The sequence below is a fragment of the Bubalus bubalis genome, chromosome 3 (genome assembly GCF_019923935.1).
Source record: "Bubalus bubalis isolate 160015118507 breed Murrah chromosome 3, NDDB_SH_1, whole genome shotgun sequence".
NCBI lineage: Eukaryota > Metazoa > Chordata > Mammalia > Artiodactyla > Bovidae > Bubalus > Bubalus bubalis.
The window spans coordinates 123,477,114-123,493,096 of NC_059159.1; the positions used below are offsets into that span (position 1 = coordinate 123,477,114).

At 50.0% G+C, this 15,983-nt stretch overlaps 1 protein-coding gene across 1 annotated transcript in view; it reads right to left on the minus strand.

Moving 5' to 3' along the window:
* Positions 1 to 289: 289 nt before the first annotated feature.
* The window catches only part of FBXO10 (F-box protein 10), a 42,583-nt gene continuing 26,889 nt past the window's right edge, over positions 290 to 15,983 (minus strand). Inside the window, exons 6-12 of the mRNA XM_006063485.3 lie at positions 15,495 to 15,631; positions 10,311 to 10,381; positions 8,395 to 8,547; positions 7,115 to 7,384; positions 4,894 to 5,204; positions 3,649 to 3,827; positions 290 to 2,259 (exon numbers count right to left, since the gene is read on the minus strand). Of these exons, the coding sequence (XP_006063547.3) occupies positions 2,085 to 2,259; positions 3,649 to 3,827; positions 4,894 to 5,204; positions 7,115 to 7,384; positions 8,395 to 8,547; positions 10,311 to 10,381; positions 15,495 to 15,631 (1,296 nt within the window). The 3' untranslated portion in view covers positions 290 to 2,084. The remainder of the gene's footprint in view (positions 2,260 to 3,648; positions 3,828 to 4,893; positions 5,205 to 7,114; positions 7,385 to 8,394; positions 8,548 to 10,310; positions 10,382 to 15,494; positions 15,632 to 15,983) is intronic.

Genomic DNA, 15,983 nt, shown 5'->3' on the forward strand with positions numbered 1-15,983 from the left:
CTGAAATCCCTTTGCAGACCATCAGGTCATCCACACCAGGGACTTCACTGTTGCTCTTCAGAAAGCCCATGGGGCAGGCAGGCCTGCATCACGGTCCCTGACCTGTGAGGACACAGATGTTAAAACCTGGGTTCCTGTGGGAACAAGCTGAATGGACAAGATGGCCCTGGGTCTCCCGCCTCCTTCAGTGGAAGCTGTGGTACCTCTGGGAGGCAGAAAGGTGATGGGCCTGCATCCAGTGCTCAGGACCCCCAGTAGATACCCAGACCAAGGAAAGTACCCCCCAAAGTGCCTCTTAAAATATAGAACTTTATTTTGGTTGCTGAGATTTTCATAAGCACTTGGTTCACAGAAAAGTCATTTGTTACAAAATAATAAAAGGCAGCATTTTGTACAGCGACTCACATTGGGGCCACAGATAAGTGCAAAGAACAGTGCTGGGGAGTGGAGGCACCCACGCTCTTGTGCCCCAAGTCCTCAGGGAGGAGACTGAGCCTCTGACTCCCTCTAGCCACACCCTACCCGACCTGGGAGAACAGCACCAGGGGCCTGGCAGAACCTGCCTGGGACGCCAGCTGTGGGTGTACAACCATGACCTTACCAGGCTGGTGAGGTGCCGCATGAAAGGCCAGGTTGGTGGGGGACTATTTAGGTTGAGCCGAGCCTGTGTCAGGCCCCCTTCCTTGAATAGTGGGTCTGAGACCGCCTGGCTCTGGAACCTTCACACATTCACAGCTGAGCTTAGCAGAGCCTTCCTGTCCCTCTCCTCAAGTTACTAACCCTCCCCTTAACCTGGGCTGGGAACACAGGCGGTGACCTTCATGGAGCTTACAGGTGAGTCAGTGGACAGGGATGGACCTGGGTAATTTCTAAGCAAGACAGAGTGTACCCTGTGGGGGGCAGAGGAGGCTCAGAGGGCAGAGCGCTGCCATTCGCATGGCGTGTTGAGCCTGGAAGGATGGGTGGGACCTGGGCGTGCATAGCTGGTGAGGAGGGCACGCCCAAACGTAAGGAGAGTGTGAGCCAAGGCACAGAGTGGGAAACCACGGTAGGGTCTGTAAAGGCAGGTGGTTAGTCATCCATGAGAATGTGGACACAGACAGGGGCCCCAAGCACCTCCATCTCCACCTGTCTGGCGCCCAGCAGGGGCGGCTGGTCTGGGTGTGCTTGTGGGATTCGAATCCTCCCTATGCTGCAGGCACTGAGTCAACTATGTCCTCCTGAGTCTGGGGGCAACCAGAGGGTGGAGCAGTCAGGTAAGCCCTTGCACTGCCCAGCCCTCACCTGCACACCTAACCACTTGAGGGAAGCCTTCTCCACACGCCCCTCCTGCTTTCCCAGTTGTCCCTGGGGCAGCCTGCCAAGAGAGGCTCCTTATCTCAAGCCCCTCCTCCTTCAGAGGTCCACATCCAAGAGAACTGTGTCCTTAAGGAAACCAAACCTCCAGCCTCCCTCACAGCAGGGTGGGTGTGGCAGTGTCCCCGGGGAGTCAAGGTGAGGGCTAAGAAAGGGGATGACTCCGGGGCTCTTTCCATCTCACTGGAATCACTTCTGTCCCTTAAAAGTAAATTCGTTCTTCCCTGAGAAGATTCTGGGTTTGGTGTGTATAGTTCCCTGTAACTCAAACAGAAAACCCTGGCCAAGGTTTCAGAATCAATTTCCCCAACTCTTCATCATCTCTACAAGAGCTTGAGGAACTAGAAACCCACCAACTTCTGTTCCCTTTTTCTCCTTGAAAAATAATTCCACGGTTGGGGAACTAGGATCCTGCAAGCAGCACGCATGGCACAGCCAAATATACCAACCAACCAAACCAACACAAAACCCAAGCTCCTTCCTGCTGTGGGCCGTGGAGCCAAAGGGCTTTGGAGGTGCCTTGTTCTTAGTCCCCAGAAGACTAGAGAGCCTGCTTTTCAGGGAGGAGGAGATAAGACGAGCAGGAGCCTTCACAAGTGCTACTTCTTCCCTCCGTGAAGGCTGCAACCTGTTGGCCCGGCAGGGCCCGAGCCTGACAGCAGGGTATCTGCCTGCTTCCTGGGGTCTTCGGACGCCCCCCAGCTGCCTCCTCCTGCAGCTCTCCGTTCTTACAGGATGGTGCAGAAGATGCTGCGTTTGCTGTGGTAACCACCTTCCACATGGGCTGTGATCCTGGTTGCCATGGCTGTCACCTTCTGCCCACCATGGGCAGCGGAGGGGCCTCGGAGAGAGTTTTCAAGGTGAGGCCGTGCTGGTGGGTTTGCCAGGCGCCACGTATCAGACCTGAAGGGGCAAAATGAGAATGCAGTCTTTGAGGGTCTAGAGCATTTGCTGAATGCCCCGTACAACCTTACCTTTGGCTCAAGATCCAGGTGTTTAAATTGGGGTATAGGTTGTGTCTCCCTAGTTAAGTGATAGCAAAAGGGGGTGGGACATGCATGAAGCTAAATCCAGTTCCAGCTCTGCCTTCAGTTCTGATGCAACCTTGGACAGGTTCCCTCTCGTCCTCTATTCCTCCATCTTTAAACAAGGATCTAGATAAGACCAGTGACTTTCTCTTTTTTTCTTTCATTCCTCCAGGCCCAATTTTTTTTTCCCATTATGTATGACCATGAATGTTATGCAAGCTTTATTCATTCATTTACTCTTAGTTTTTGGCCATACCCTGTGGCATGCGGGGCTCTTAGTTCCCTGATGAGGGACTGAATCTGCACCCCCTGCATTGGAAGGCAGACTCTTAACCACTGAACTGCCAGAGAAGTCCCATACAAGCTTTATTAATCATCAGCAAAAATTAGAAGATACCTAAATATTCCTCAGCTGATGAACAGATAAACCAAGTGGTGCGTCCATTCAGCAACAAAAAAAATGAATGACAGATGCGACACCACAGGGGAATCCGGGATATACTGGGCTAAGTCTAAGAAGCTAGGCTCGAAAGACTACATGGTATATTATTTCTTTAGATGACATTCTGGAAAATACAAATCTACGGAGGGCAGAAACTGATGGGTTTCCAATCTCTCAAGCTTTTGTGGAGGTTATGAAGGGTTGGGGAAAATCAAATGATAGTGATGGTTTGATCAGGACTTTCTGACCTAAGTTACAAGGAATCACCTGTAATACATATCAAATCCTAAACTGCTTAAACCAGCAACATTGTCTTGTATTTTTATGATAATATTACAAGTAGGGCTGGCAAGGTGTGGGCAGTGTCAGAGGCTGGCTACTAAGGGGTGAGTAAAAGCCTGGGGGTATTTGTTGAAGGGGCAACAGTGGCCACAGCAATAAACACTCATGTGAGACCTCAGATATACTACTAGGTGACAGGACCTTATTTTATCTTAAGTTGGTGCTACGGACATTATTAAGTGGATTTTACTAAGGCTCAGAGATGCTGAGTAAATTGCCCAAGGTCACATAGCCAGTAACTGGCAGAAGTGAGATTTGAAACCACATACCCAGACTCTTTGAAAGCTTATTCCCTCCTAGGGAGTCAGGCTCAGGTCCTCTGCCCAGGCCCAACACAAAGGTCAAGCACAGGCCTTTATCTGACCAGAGCTGAAAGCTGACATGACTAGGGAGCGAGGGTTGCCACAATCACTAGGCCTGGCTTCCCCAGTGACCTCGCGGTGGTTCTAGAAGATTGGTTTAGGCACCCCATGCACTTACTTCTTGAAGACCAAGAACCTGTTGTTCTGTATAATGCATTCTTGGTTGTTTGAGCTCTGCTGGAAGATGGTCTTGTTGGTCCTGCCCTGGAAGATGGTGTTCTCCTGCACCAGGGCCTTGGCGTGGCCCTGTACTGCAATGCCGGAGGCCCGGAATGAATGGATTCGGTTCTTTATTACCTGGGAGAGGCAGCCAGAGCTTGTCACACCTCAGGGACTGGTGAGGAGCCAGGTGAATGAATCACCAATTATAAAACTGAGGGGTACAAGCACACTAGGTAGGTCAGCACTGAGCCAAGAGAGCTCATGGAAAGGCTGTCGAGGCCAGCCAGAGCACCAGAGAAGGCTTCCTGGAAAAGGTGATGGATCAGCTGTAGGAGTTTCTCAGGCACAGAGCAGGGAGAGATGTTTCAGGAAGAAGGAACAATGTGAAAAGGGCCCTCAGACTGAGGAGGTGGTGCCGGAAGCAAGGGCCACTGATGGTCCAGCTGAGGCGACCATGAGCCCTCCTCTGCCTTCCCACAGTGCTTGGATGCACAGCTAAGGAGTTCTTTACTCCTTGCCGAAGTCAGGGACGCACGAAGCCACAAAGCCGAAAGGAGGCTCTGGGACTGTAATTTCACAAGGGCAGGGACTGGGTCTGCTTGGCTCAACAATGAAACCCTAGCACCCAACTCAGTGCTTTGCTTAAAAGTGGAGCTCGGAGCTCAAGGTCCTGTGGGGAAGAAAACCAGGAGAAGGAGCAGACACAGCACTGAGGGAAGTGCCCTGGAGGCAGGGGTGGGCACAGACTCCTCAGAAGCCAAAAAAGGGGCACCTCCCACAGCCTGTGGGGCCAGGGAGGGCCTCCAGAAGACAGTGACAGCCAGTGGGGAGAAGGCTACTCTGGGTAAAAGGACGGTGTTGCAAGGCCCCAGGGCAAGACGGGTCCTCAGTGAGATTATTCCTCTAGGAGGAGAAAGCTGAAATAGCCCTGATCTTGACCTGAAGACCATGAAGATACCTCAGGGGGCACCCCCACCCCAGTTTCCTGCCAGGACCCCTCCTGTGTGAAGTGCCCCCTGTATCTTGCAGGCAGGGTTTAGGTGGCACCCTTGCAGACTGCTGAGGGTTTATGGTTTTGTTTCTCAGCAGAGAGGGCACGAGGGCTCCCCTAGGACTGGCATAGGCATGCACATGACACACACACACGGCTCTCCTGGGACTGGTGTAGGCACGCATGTCACACACAGACACACACACACACCTTTGTGTCAGACATGGGCAGCAGCTGCAGCCCACTGCCCCGGTTGCCAATGATGTCATTTTCCATGACGGTGCTGTCACCCTTGGTGATGACGCCATGGCCTCTGTTGTCATAGATACCATTGCCCCGGAGCTCCACCTTGCACTGGGCCTCGATCTTGACCCCACTCTGGCGGTTGCAGGAGATGCTGTTGTTGGCCACACGGGTGAGCTGACTGCTTTGGGCCACAGTGATGCCCCTGACTCTGTTGGCGTGGATCACGTTGGTTACAATGTGCAGTGCCTCACTGCTCTGGATGTAGAGTCCTGAGGCTGTGCGGGGAGAGGAAGCACAGGGTGGCCCCAGGGTCACTGCTAACCAGACCAGGAGGAAAAGCCTTCCCAGAACTGTGCACCCAGGAAAGGAGGTAGGGAGGAGACGGAGAGGCAGCCCTGGGGACTTGCATCTTCCAAGCTGGATAACAGAGCAGGAGGAAACCTAGGACCAGCAAGGAAACTCTGTTCCTTCTAAGCCAAGCGCTCAGTGAGGGGGAGGGAGACACGCTGTGAAGAGGCGCCTGAGACTCAGCTGGTCCTCTGGCCCAGGCACTCATCCTGCACTGGAATGCCTCCTACAGTTGCCTCCCCCGACTGCTGTCTGTACCTCCTAGGACGGGGCGCTCACTACCTGATCAAGGCTGCCCATCCTGCCTCTGGACAGACAGACTCACCTGAGCGAAAATTCTGTTGCTTTTGTCCTGCTTCCCATTCTGAGCTAGAATCTGCTTCCCTATTGTCTGGGGAAATTTTCTTATTTCTGAAGAATTAAGAAATGTCTTACAGATACCATAGGGGAAAAAAAGCACAAGATCAGCAGGCTGAGAACCGCAGAATGTGGTCAGGAAGAGGCAGCATGGCAGGCGGACCTGGGGTGGTGAGGACTCCCAGCGGTGACGTCTGCCGTAACCGCGCCAGAAGCGGGAGGCTCCGGCGGCAGGGGGAGGAGGCTGAGGGAGGGTGATGACCACAGGCTCTTGTGGGAGCAGTCTGGGTTGTAAGCCCTGCAGGTCTGAATTTTTTGGTGCCACCTGCCTGTTGCTTCTCTTGGCTTGGTTGAAAATCGCAAAAATAAATCAAGTGTTTTGAATTTACGTGGCTTTGCTTGTTGAACTGGACAGTGTGGCCACGGGAAGGAAACCCTGAACTGGGAGGGAACAGAACTCATTTTCCAGGTAAGTGGGCTGGGGCCACTGGCCCCCCCATCTCCCTGCCTCAGTCACTCCCAGGGTGATGAGCTTCCTCAGGGCCCAGGGGCCTCTCTTTAACAAGCCTTTCTCCACCATTCCCCAGAGTGATTCTCATAATCAGCCAGGTGTGGGAGCTGTCGAGTTGGATGAATTCCACAATAATTTTTTTTTTCCCATTCAATAAACATCAAACACCTACCATCCATTTTTATCAAGTTTAAGATAACATGGATTTTAAACATTCTTATTTTCTGTATCTCTAAGAAAGAAAAAAGCAAGTGAAGTCGATCAGTCGTGTCCGACTCTTTGCGACCCCATGGACTGTAGCCTACCAGGCTCCTCTGTCCATGGGATTTTCCAGGCAAGAATACTGGAGTGGGTTGCCATTTCCTTCTCCAGGAGATCTTCCTGACCCAGGGACTGAACCCGGGTCTCCCGCATTGTAGGCAGACGCTTTACTGAGTCACCAGGGAAATCTAAAAAAAAAATCACTGCCAATTAAACCATGATATGCCATCAACTGTAAGATGTATCTCATCAGAAATGTGAAAAAAATATGAAAAATGTGTCTCAGAATTGACTGAAATGTATATGGTAGGTGTGGGACTGGTGCCAAGGGGCAGGGGGCACCAACAAGAGTGGGATTCAGTTCCTCGCCTCAACTTCACTGCCTGTCAGAACTGATGAAACAGCCACAGAAACGAACAGTCTCAGCCCCCATGCTGGTGGGGCTGGATGAGGGCCCAGGTGGAAGGAGGGAAGGATGGCAGGCGAGGGCTCTGAGGTCCGCGTTGTTTGGGACGTGTGGATGGGAGAAAGCGAATTTCGGGCAAGAGAAAGGCGAGAGGTGTGGTGGGAGAAGAAGAGAATGGATTGAAGTGCAGGGGGTGGGGATACCAGGTGGGTGGCTAAAGAAGTGGCTGATGAGGCTGAAGGGTCTCAGGGCAGGCCGAGCATGGGAGGGCTTGCGGCAGGGCTGCGGGGAGGGGTGCTCACCTCCGTTGTGGTTAACACTGTTGGACTCGACCAGAGCTATGGTGATGGGCCGGCGCAGCGGGTCGTCGTCCTTCTCCAGCTCTGTCTCCCACAAGATGGCATCCCCGTCCTCGCTGAAGTTCTCCTGGGCCCCATGGCCTCCTGGGAATTCTCCGGAGCCATCCTTCTGGCTGAACACTGCCACTCCGTACAGGCCATTGTAGCTGACATGGTTGCTGGTGACGTGGGGCAGGCTGGACGCCATCATCCATATACCACAGCCCTTATTAGCTGTAACAGTGAAAGGAGCTGGTCACTAATGCTGCCAACAGGCGAGGCAGCACCCAGTATCTCAGGCGGGGAGGCAGAAAGGCACTGGCCTGGGAAACCGGGCCACTGATTGGTAAATGGCCTTGAACGAGTCACTTTAGGGCTTGGCTGCTGCAGGCTTCTCCTTCATACAAGGGGTAGTAACAGTCAGGTTAATCTCATAACTGCTGTCACTCCATGGGGTGTAAAAGTGCTCTGGGAACTGCCAAGGCCCCACTTCCAGATCGGAAACACACGGGCCCATGGTGACAGTGCCCAAAGGGCCCTCAGAACTCATCCAGCCCAACCACACCCTGCACAGAAAGGCAGGGTTTGAGTCCCAGCCCTACCACTCCTTACCTGTGTGATCCTGAGCAGGTTACTAAACTTCTCTGTGCCTCAGTTTCCTCATCTTTAAAATGGGGTTACTAACTGTACCAACCTCAGAAGGGGTCCTGAGGATTAAATATGATAATGCACAGAAAGGGCCTAGTAAGAGTCCAGGACCTGAATGTAGGTTAGCTATTGTTATTATTAGAGATGCAGTCCAGAAAGACTGAGGTGTGGCCCAAGGTCACAGAATGAATGAGAATAGTTTTCTTTCTATGATTACCCTATTTCTCCATTATATTTTTAGTTCTCTGGATCAAAAGAAAGAGCAAGAGGGGTTAGATGTTCATGTATCAGAAATCAGATGGCCCTGTCCTTACATAAGATCCACTCCTGCCCTTGGTTGTTTTAAGTGGGGATTAAAGCTCTCTGCTTTGCTGACCCCATGGGGTCAACCTGGATTAGAAGGTGATTTATGAAAGGCTCATGCCTTCTGAGAGGGGCTGTGACCTGAGATACAGGCTGGTTTTTAAATGAGGTACTGGAGGCCCAGGGAACGGCAGTGACTCTCTCAGGACCTACAAGTTGGAGGTGGAACCTGTGCTTCCTGCCTTCAGGCTGCACTGGCCCCCAAACCTGTCCCCAAGGAGAGCGGCTCTCACCGTAGATGGTGTTTCCTTCTAGCAGGCCTTTGCCTTCATCCCCCACAACCACACCATCCGAGTAGCCAAAGCAGATGAGGTTGCTCCTGAGGATGGGGACCCCTCCTCGGCGGATGTCCACACCTCCCCACTGATTCTCTCGGATGACATTTTCTATGGAAAGAGGTGGAAAAGAGGGTCACAGGCCACCTACAGTGCTGTCATGAGGACTTGAACAGCTGACAGAAAACAAGTCCAGACAAGGACGCTGAGGCCTGCCCCTCTCAGGAGGCAGCACCCAGAATCTTGTCTGCTGTGTGGCTTCCCAAGGACGTGTCTGCTGTCTGCTTTCCCCAAGGGCAAGGTTTGTGTCTGCCTTGTGGTTTCCTGTATCCCCAGAACCCACTGCATCTAGTAGCCTGGAGGACTGATAACTAAGAACAGGCTGGCTTTAGCGTCCTCGGACCAAGGCCAGGCAGGGCTGTCTGTCCTGGGGGACTGTCCTCGGGAGCACTGACGCAGAATCCAACCACTCCTCACAGGCCTGGGGAGGTGCGAGCCTGTCCTTCTCAGCCTCACTTCTGGACTGACCACAGCCCTCCTCTTCCCTCCACCATGTCTCTGGGAGGGGGCGGGCTGAAGGGCCACCAGTGAGAAGGGGTGTCCTGGGGCACTGCTGCCGCAGCACCAGGATGGAGCACACCCTCAGCCTCTTGTGACAGGACTGCAATGGTTCAGGAGACCCTGTGTGACCAGCTCCTGCCTGCCTCTGGGACCCCATCTCACACTCCTTGCCCCTTGCACACCACACTGCAGCCAAAGGAGCAACCTCTGTGCTCCTCAGGCCTGCCAAGTCTTTTCCCACAGGTGGCCCCATTTGGAATCCTGGTTCTTTCCTGAGTTCCTTCCCATCCTCCAGCTTCTGGTTTACATGTCACTTTTTTGGAAGGCCTGCACTGACCACACAGTCCTAAATACCCACACAGTTTATCTATCACCTTATTTTAATTATCTGTAGAGGAAATTCCCTGGCAGCCAAATGGTTAGGACTTAGCGCTTTCACTGCCAGGGCCAGAGTTTCATCCCTGATTGGGGAACTAAGATCCTGAAGCTGTGTGGTGTGGCCAAAAAACAAAAATATGTATCACCCTCAGAGATGACTCTTTTTGAAAAAAAAAATACATGCTTTTGTTATTTTCGCCTCCTGAAATGTCAGTTCCTGACAGCAGAAATTATCTGTTTTCTTCACTGTTGTATCCCCAGCTCTTGCATACACCGTGTGCTCAAAAAATGTCTGATAAATGACGAAAGGCGGGATTCAGTCAAGAGGAGTTACTGGCCCAATGTTGACTGGATCTCCTTAATGTCCTAGGTATGGCTATGCTCTGTGCTGAGGCTACACTGACGTGCCAGATGGACATGATGCTTGCCTTACAGAACACAGCAAAGGAGGCTGTCATTAAATGGATCATAAGAAAGTAAGTACAATGTCCTACAGAGCAGGCCTACTTGGTGGATTAAGTGAGTGGATGTATAATGGGAGGTCAGGGCAGGCTTCCCCCAGGAAGAGACAATTGGGCTGAGGCTCAGAGAATGACAGGAGTTGGCCAAGCAGAGGGGGAATGGGGATGGATTGCCAGAGCAGGAACAAGCCTGTAGAGTCCAGAGAAGGGGTTCAGTTTGTGTGGTGTGAGTATTTCTGACAGTGTTCTGTGAGCCACCCACTCAGATCCTGTAAGCACCAGGCCTGGCAAAGAACAGACGCGACCTCCCTGCCTGGTGAGCACAGCTAGGGCGTGGAACCTGTGTCCCCGAGCGCTGGTCACCATCAGGAGGCCAGTCTGTCCAGGAGAAGGACTAGGTGGGTGGGAAGCTGGGGACGTTGGCTGGGTTGTGGTTGCCTGGCTGGCTACAGCTGCAGGCAGTCTCATGCCTACCTGTGATGAGGCCTCTGCCATTCTCGTTCACAGCGATGCCGGCTGCGTGGCCCTTGAAAATGTGGTTCCGGCTAGAATGAAAGAAGACAAAAGGTGAGACCAGACCAACATCATGCATCAAAGACAATGCCCATCCAAGGTGCCTACCCTTCTCCGTGGGCTTCCCAGATGGCTCAGGTCCACCTCTTTGAGGCCCAGAAGCCAGGCAGAAAGCAATCGCCAGTTACCACTGCCCCCAAACCACCTGCAACTGTGCCACAGAAACAGATACCCCTGTCTCTGCAGCCTCTCTGGACTGCTAGCCACACTCGAGCACCGTTTTACTTGTATTATCGTTGTTGTACAGTATTATATGATTTGAAGGTGTACAACACAGTAATTCACAATTTTTAAAGGTTATACTCCATTTGCAGATATTATAAAATATTGACTATATTCCTGATGTACAATATATCCTTGTAGCTTATTCTATACATAATACTTTATACCTCTTAATCACCTACCCCTGTTTTGCCCCTCTCTGCTTCCCTCTCCCTACTGGTGACCACTAGTTTATTCTCTATATCTGACTCTGCTTTTTTATTATACTCACTAGTTTGTTGTATTTTTTAGACTCCAAGTATAAGCGATATCATACAGTATTTCTTTCACTGACCTATCTCACTTGGCATAACGGAAGATCTAAGAAAGCATGCTCCTGACTCAAGAGACACACATGGCCCTACTGCCACGGAAAGTCCTCGAGAACGAGCTCCCTAGAATAAGACACCTGAGTGTGTTAATGGACCTGCATTGCTCCCGTCTCTCAACTCTGGTTTCCTGCCTGTAAATACAGAGCCACTCAGACACTGGCAGAACTGGGTTATTTCTGGAGGATACACATTTGCTGATTGGTATTTTTACTAACAGGAATACTGTGATCTCCTTCTATACTGGAGGAGCACCTGCCCCTCTCTTAGGAGGTGCCCTCCTACTTCCTACCATGCAGCCGAGGGATTTAGATCCAAATATACAACTAACTGTTCAGAGCCTGACACAGGGCCTGGCTCCTCTCACAGAACCTCACTGATCAGGAGTTGGCTGATAAGTCTTCCCATCACTAGGGCAAGGTCCAAAGCGTTTACCACATGTTACTATTGTTTAGTTGCTGAGTCGTGTCTGACTCTTTTGTGACCCCATAGACTGTGGCCTGCCAGGCTCCTTTGTCCAGGGATTTCCCAGGCAAGAATACTGGAGTGAGTTGCCATTTTCTTCTCCAGGGGAATCTTCTTGACCCACAGATCGAACCCACGTCTCCTGCTTGGCAGACAGATTCTTTACCACTGAGCCACCACCAGGGAAGCCCGTACTTCCTTGTGGGGAAGCCAAATGCCAACTGTACCTACATTATGCATTTGGAGTTGAATAAGTGAAATGGTCTGTTAAAAACATCCTTATGTTTTTACTCAGATGCGAAGCAACTGCTTTGATGTGATTATAATTCAATCAACTGATGGTAACTCTGGGCTTCTAGAATTCATGATCAGATGCAGTCCCTGGGCTCAGGCAAACCTCATTCATATTTCTGAGAGCTGCGCCATGGAAGCAAATTCATGAGTGTTATACTTTTAACACAAATCTCACTTTCAGAAAGAATCCATGGCCACTTGAAGAAACATGTATGTGTGTGTACATAGGGTAGGCAGAACAAAGATAAAAGAGACATCAGAGGGATGGTATGGGGAGGGAGGAGGGTTCAGGATGGGGAACACATGTATACCTGTGGCGGATTCATTTCGATATTTGGCAAAACCAATACAATATTGTAAAGTTTAAAATAAAATAAAATTAAATTGGAAAATAAAAAAAAGAGACATCAGAAAACATGAGGAAAAGGGGACAGAGCATTGTTCCAAGAACCAAGGGTAGGATATTAACACAGTTTGAGTCCTGTGCTTCCTTGCAGCCAAGGCAAAAAACAAACAAAAACAAAAAACCATAGGTTATGTAACTCTTACCAGCAAAAAAATATACTCAATGGCTTGCCTTATTGAGGTCACATCAGGGACCTTGAAATTCAGGGACCTCCCACAAATCCCTGTCCTCCATCACAAAGAAACATAAAGGAAAAAAGCACAACCTAATTCTCTCAAAGCGACTGTTTTATTCAAAAAATACTTTTTATTGAAGTGTACTTGATTTATAATGTGCCAATCTCTGCTGTATAGCAAAGTGACTTACTTATACACATACAGACGTTCTTTTTCATATTCTTTCCCATGATAGTTCATCACAGGATAGGATATTGAATATGGTTCCCTGTGCTGTACAGTAGGACCTTGTCGTTTATTCATCCTGCATATAGTAGTTTACATCTAAACCCAGAATTTGTTTGGGGGGGAGGCTTTTGGCTTGTGGGATCTTTGTTCCCCAACCAGGGGGAACAAAGGCCCTCAGCAGTAAGAGCATGGAGTCTTAACCCCTGGATCACCAAAGAATTCCTTCAAAGTGACTTTTAAAAAGCCAAAAATAAAATAAAATAACAACAATGAAAAAGCCAAGACACTGATCTGGTTGTAATATTCCTTGCTCGAAACCCTTCAACAGCTCCCCAGCACCCACAAGGTTTGGGTATATGGCTGCAGTAAGTAATTACCACAAACTTAGTAGTTTAGAACAACACGAGTTTATTATCTTCCAGTTTAGGAGGTCAGAAGTCCAAAATGGGTCTGAAAAGGCTAAATCAAGGTGCCAGTAGACCCGCCTTTTTTCTGGAGACTCGGAAAGGATCTGTTTCTGACCTTTCCAGCTCCTAGAGGCGGCCCAGGCTTCCTGGTCTGTGGCCTCATTCCTCTGGCCTTGCCTCTATTGACACATTTCCTTCTCGGACTCTCCTGCTTCCCTCTTCTAAGGACCTTGTGATTACACTGGGCCCACCTGGATCACCCCATCTCAGGGTACTCTCCCCATCTCAGCACCCTTAATTGAATTACATCTGCAAAGTCTCTTCTGCCTTGTAGGCAGTCTATGCACAGGTTCCAAGGATTAGAAAATGGATAGATTTGGGGGGCCATTATTCTACCTACCACACGTGGTATTCGAGTTCCTCCATGCTCCAGCATCAACCCCACTTTGTAGGCTGACCTTATGCCCAGACATACCACACTTTTCCCACCACTTTCCCAGGTCATACTCCAAATTTCACTGCCCCAGGCTTGTAATGCCTTTCTGAGGCCATACAATCCTATTTGTCCTTCAGTAAAAGTAAAGTATTAGTCACTTAGTCACATCCAACTCTTTGCAACCCCATGGACTGTAGCCTGCCAGGCTCTTCTGTCCATGGAATTTTCCAGGTAAGAATACTGGAGTGGGTTGCCATTCCCAGGGCATCTACCTGACCCAGGGATTGAACCTGGGTCTCCTGCATTGCAGGCAGATTCTTTACCATCTGAGCACTGCTCAAATGTCAGCACCCCACGTGCCCTGTCCTGACTCACTCAGCTGCAATCATGACTGGTTTCCTTCTGCACCTGCATGAAGACGTATAAAAATGCTCACTTTTAGTGGGTCCTTCCCTTACAGCTCCCATCTGCAGAATGACACCAAACACTTTACAGAGCAGAGACTGTTCATACATCCTTTATACTGCTAACCCCCTTATATGGAGTAAACACCTAAATGTGTGTTTAATGAATAATATGCACACATGCAAACCCATACTCTTATCTTAAGGCAATAATGTAAAAGATGGGAAAACAGCTCCATAATCATGTGATCACTAATTGTTTTTAGTAAGCTGCTTATTGGAGAAGGAAATGGCAACCCACTCCAGTATTCAGCCTGGGAAATCCCATGGACAGAGGAGCCTGGTGGGCTACAGTCCATGGGGTCGCAAAAGAGTCGGACATGACTTAGTGACTAAACAACAAACAAAACCAAGCTGCCTACAATAGTGAAAAAATAGAAGCCTAATAGTAATAGGACTGGTTCAAAAATGAGGGAGTATCAAAACAATGGAATGTTCTGAAACTGACCAAAGTGATAAATATAAGATCCTGCAACAACATGGAAAAGTACACACAGGATAATGCAGGGAAAAACTCTCAGAATATATTTGCTGCACAGTAATTCCAGTTATTTTTGTAAAGCGCAGACATAACATGTGAGTCTTCCACTCAAAACCTCTAACGATCCCCCCTTATCTAGACAGAATAAACTCCACCTTTCCCACTGGACTACGTAAGGCCTTCCTCATCTGGCCCAAGGCTTTCTAGTCACTGCCCAGCAGAGATGGACTGCACGGGGATATAAACACTCAGGCTGCAGTGACCACAGGACCCAAGATGATCTGGGGCAGTCCCAACTTGAGATGTTTTACAGCAATGTCACAACTTGTGTGAGACTTTTTCTCAAGCCCCAGAGGACTGTGTGCTCCCTGACTCTGCTATGTTCAGCTGCCTCTGCTCACAGCACTTCCTTCTCTAGGAGTGTCTACTCCCCAGTTCCATGAGAGGCCAAGCCCTACCCATATTTCGAAGTCTTAACCCCAATGCCAGCTCCCAAGTGAGGCCCCCCACAGTCCCCTCATCAGAATAACTCCCCCTCTCGGTACCACTGTGACAGCATTTATCACAGCTGCACCACATGATGGGTGGGAGGGCAGATCCGCAGCCCCACTACCTACAGCTTACACCAGTGATGGATCACAGCATGCTTCCGTGCTGAGGTCAGATGTAGCCTCCAATCTTAATACAGCATCCCAGGTAGCCACTAACAACCGATCAGAGTTGTCAAGTGAGTTGAAACCTCTATGCCATTCCTATCTTAGCATTATTTCTGGACACACATGTCTTCCTCCAGACTAGAGTAAGCTCCAAGGGAGCAGAGTCTACCTGGTTTACCTTTGTTATCATTATTAGAAGTGCCCAATAATGCTTGCTGAATAGAATGGCCCCACATAATTAACTGGAAGGGAACATAGACACAAAAGCACAGAACACAGATAATATAACACAGAAGGCTGTGTTACTGAGGTGGGATTGTGGGTGAAGTCTGTCTCTTCTCTGCTTGCATGTATACAGTTGCTTTAGTAAACAAAAATGGTTTCAAATGAAGCAAAGACAGGAAGCAGGGAAGCAGAGATGAAAGAGGAAGAAAGGGACCATGGGTGAGCAGGATGGTCTGAGTACAGAGGCACATACATACCTCACGACTGGATTTCCGTGGTACAGGATGTAAATGCCAGCCTCCTTGTTTGAAAAGATTTGATTGTTCCGGATGATGCCTTTCCCATTGCCAAGGACAACAATGCCAGAGCGAAGGCCGTGGTGGATCTGGTTACACTGCAGGTGAACAGGAGACACCACAGAAGGCAGATCAGACATGCCGGTGAGCAGCAGAGGGCTCAGTGCTGCCCCACGGCAGGGCCAGGATGCATCAGCAGAGGAAAACACGTCACTGCGGGATCCCAAGCACAAAACAAAGTGAATGGACCGGGCGTGGCCCTGCCCTCTCTGCACAGGTGCACACATGGATACCTGTCAGAGAGACTCCCAAGAGAGGAGTCTACCCCACCCAGACTCTTGGGATGTATTAATAGTTACATCCTGACACTTAATGCTGAGGGCTCTTGCCTTCATCTACAATGCACAGTACTGAAAGTTTCTGAGCCTCCAAAGAGCATGATCATCATCA